Consider the following 611-nt stretch of genomic DNA (forward strand, 5'->3'; position numbering starts at 1 on the left):
GCTGGGGACAGGCAGCCCAGGTAGCTGAATGGCCTTCTAAAGGGGTCCTAGAGGCCATGTGCCCATCCCGCTCAGCATGCCCTGCATGTTCTAAGACACCTGGAGAAGAGAATTGCAGGCATGAGAAAGGTGGGAACATGAGTGGAGTCCCTTAGTGGGCGGTGACGTCACAGACTAGCGCCACAGGATGCGTGGACAGCAGCTCTTTCCTGCCCGTGGACATCCCTTCCTGACAGGGAGCTGCCTACCTGGCCACCAGCCATGGGCCCCCATTCCCTCAGCTGCCTGGCCCTCTGCCTCCTAGGAGCAGGTGAGTTTAGGGCTCAGGGGGGATTGGCACGTGATACACAGCCTCCCGGCTTGGTCTAACCCACCTCTGTCCTCCACAGACTCTGTCCTCCCCTGGACTCAGTTGTTTCCCAGAATCCCAGACACCTGGTTACACGGATGGGAGGCCATGGGTCCCTGCACTATGAGCAGAACCTGGGCCATGATGCCATGTTCTGGTATAGGCAGGAATCCACACAACAGCTGAGGGTCATGTTTACCTACAATAACGAAGAACTCATTGTAAATGAGTCTGTGCCTGGCCGCTTCTCCCCCAAAAGCCC

At 57.6% G+C, this 611-nt stretch overlaps 1 gene segment (V, D, J or C); it reads left to right on the forward strand.

Annotated features, from left to right (window-relative positions):
• The window catches only part of LOC103213486, a gene marked incomplete at its 3' end in the record, with an annotated part of 3,407 nt that extends 3,097 nt beyond the window's left edge, over nucleotides 1-310 (forward strand). The window contains 1 exon segment of the V gene segment in view: nucleotides 305-310. Within this exon segment, the coding sequence occupies nucleotides 305-310 (6 nt within the window).
• Nucleotides 311-611: the final 301 nt, after the last annotated feature.

This window comes from Orycteropus afer, unplaced genomic scaffold, assembly GCF_000298275.1.
Source record: "Orycteropus afer afer isolate SDZICR_OR568_19922 unplaced genomic scaffold, OryAfe1.0 scaffold03425, whole genome shotgun sequence".
Taxonomy (NCBI): domain Eukaryota; kingdom Metazoa; phylum Chordata; class Mammalia; order Tubulidentata; family Orycteropodidae; genus Orycteropus; species Orycteropus afer.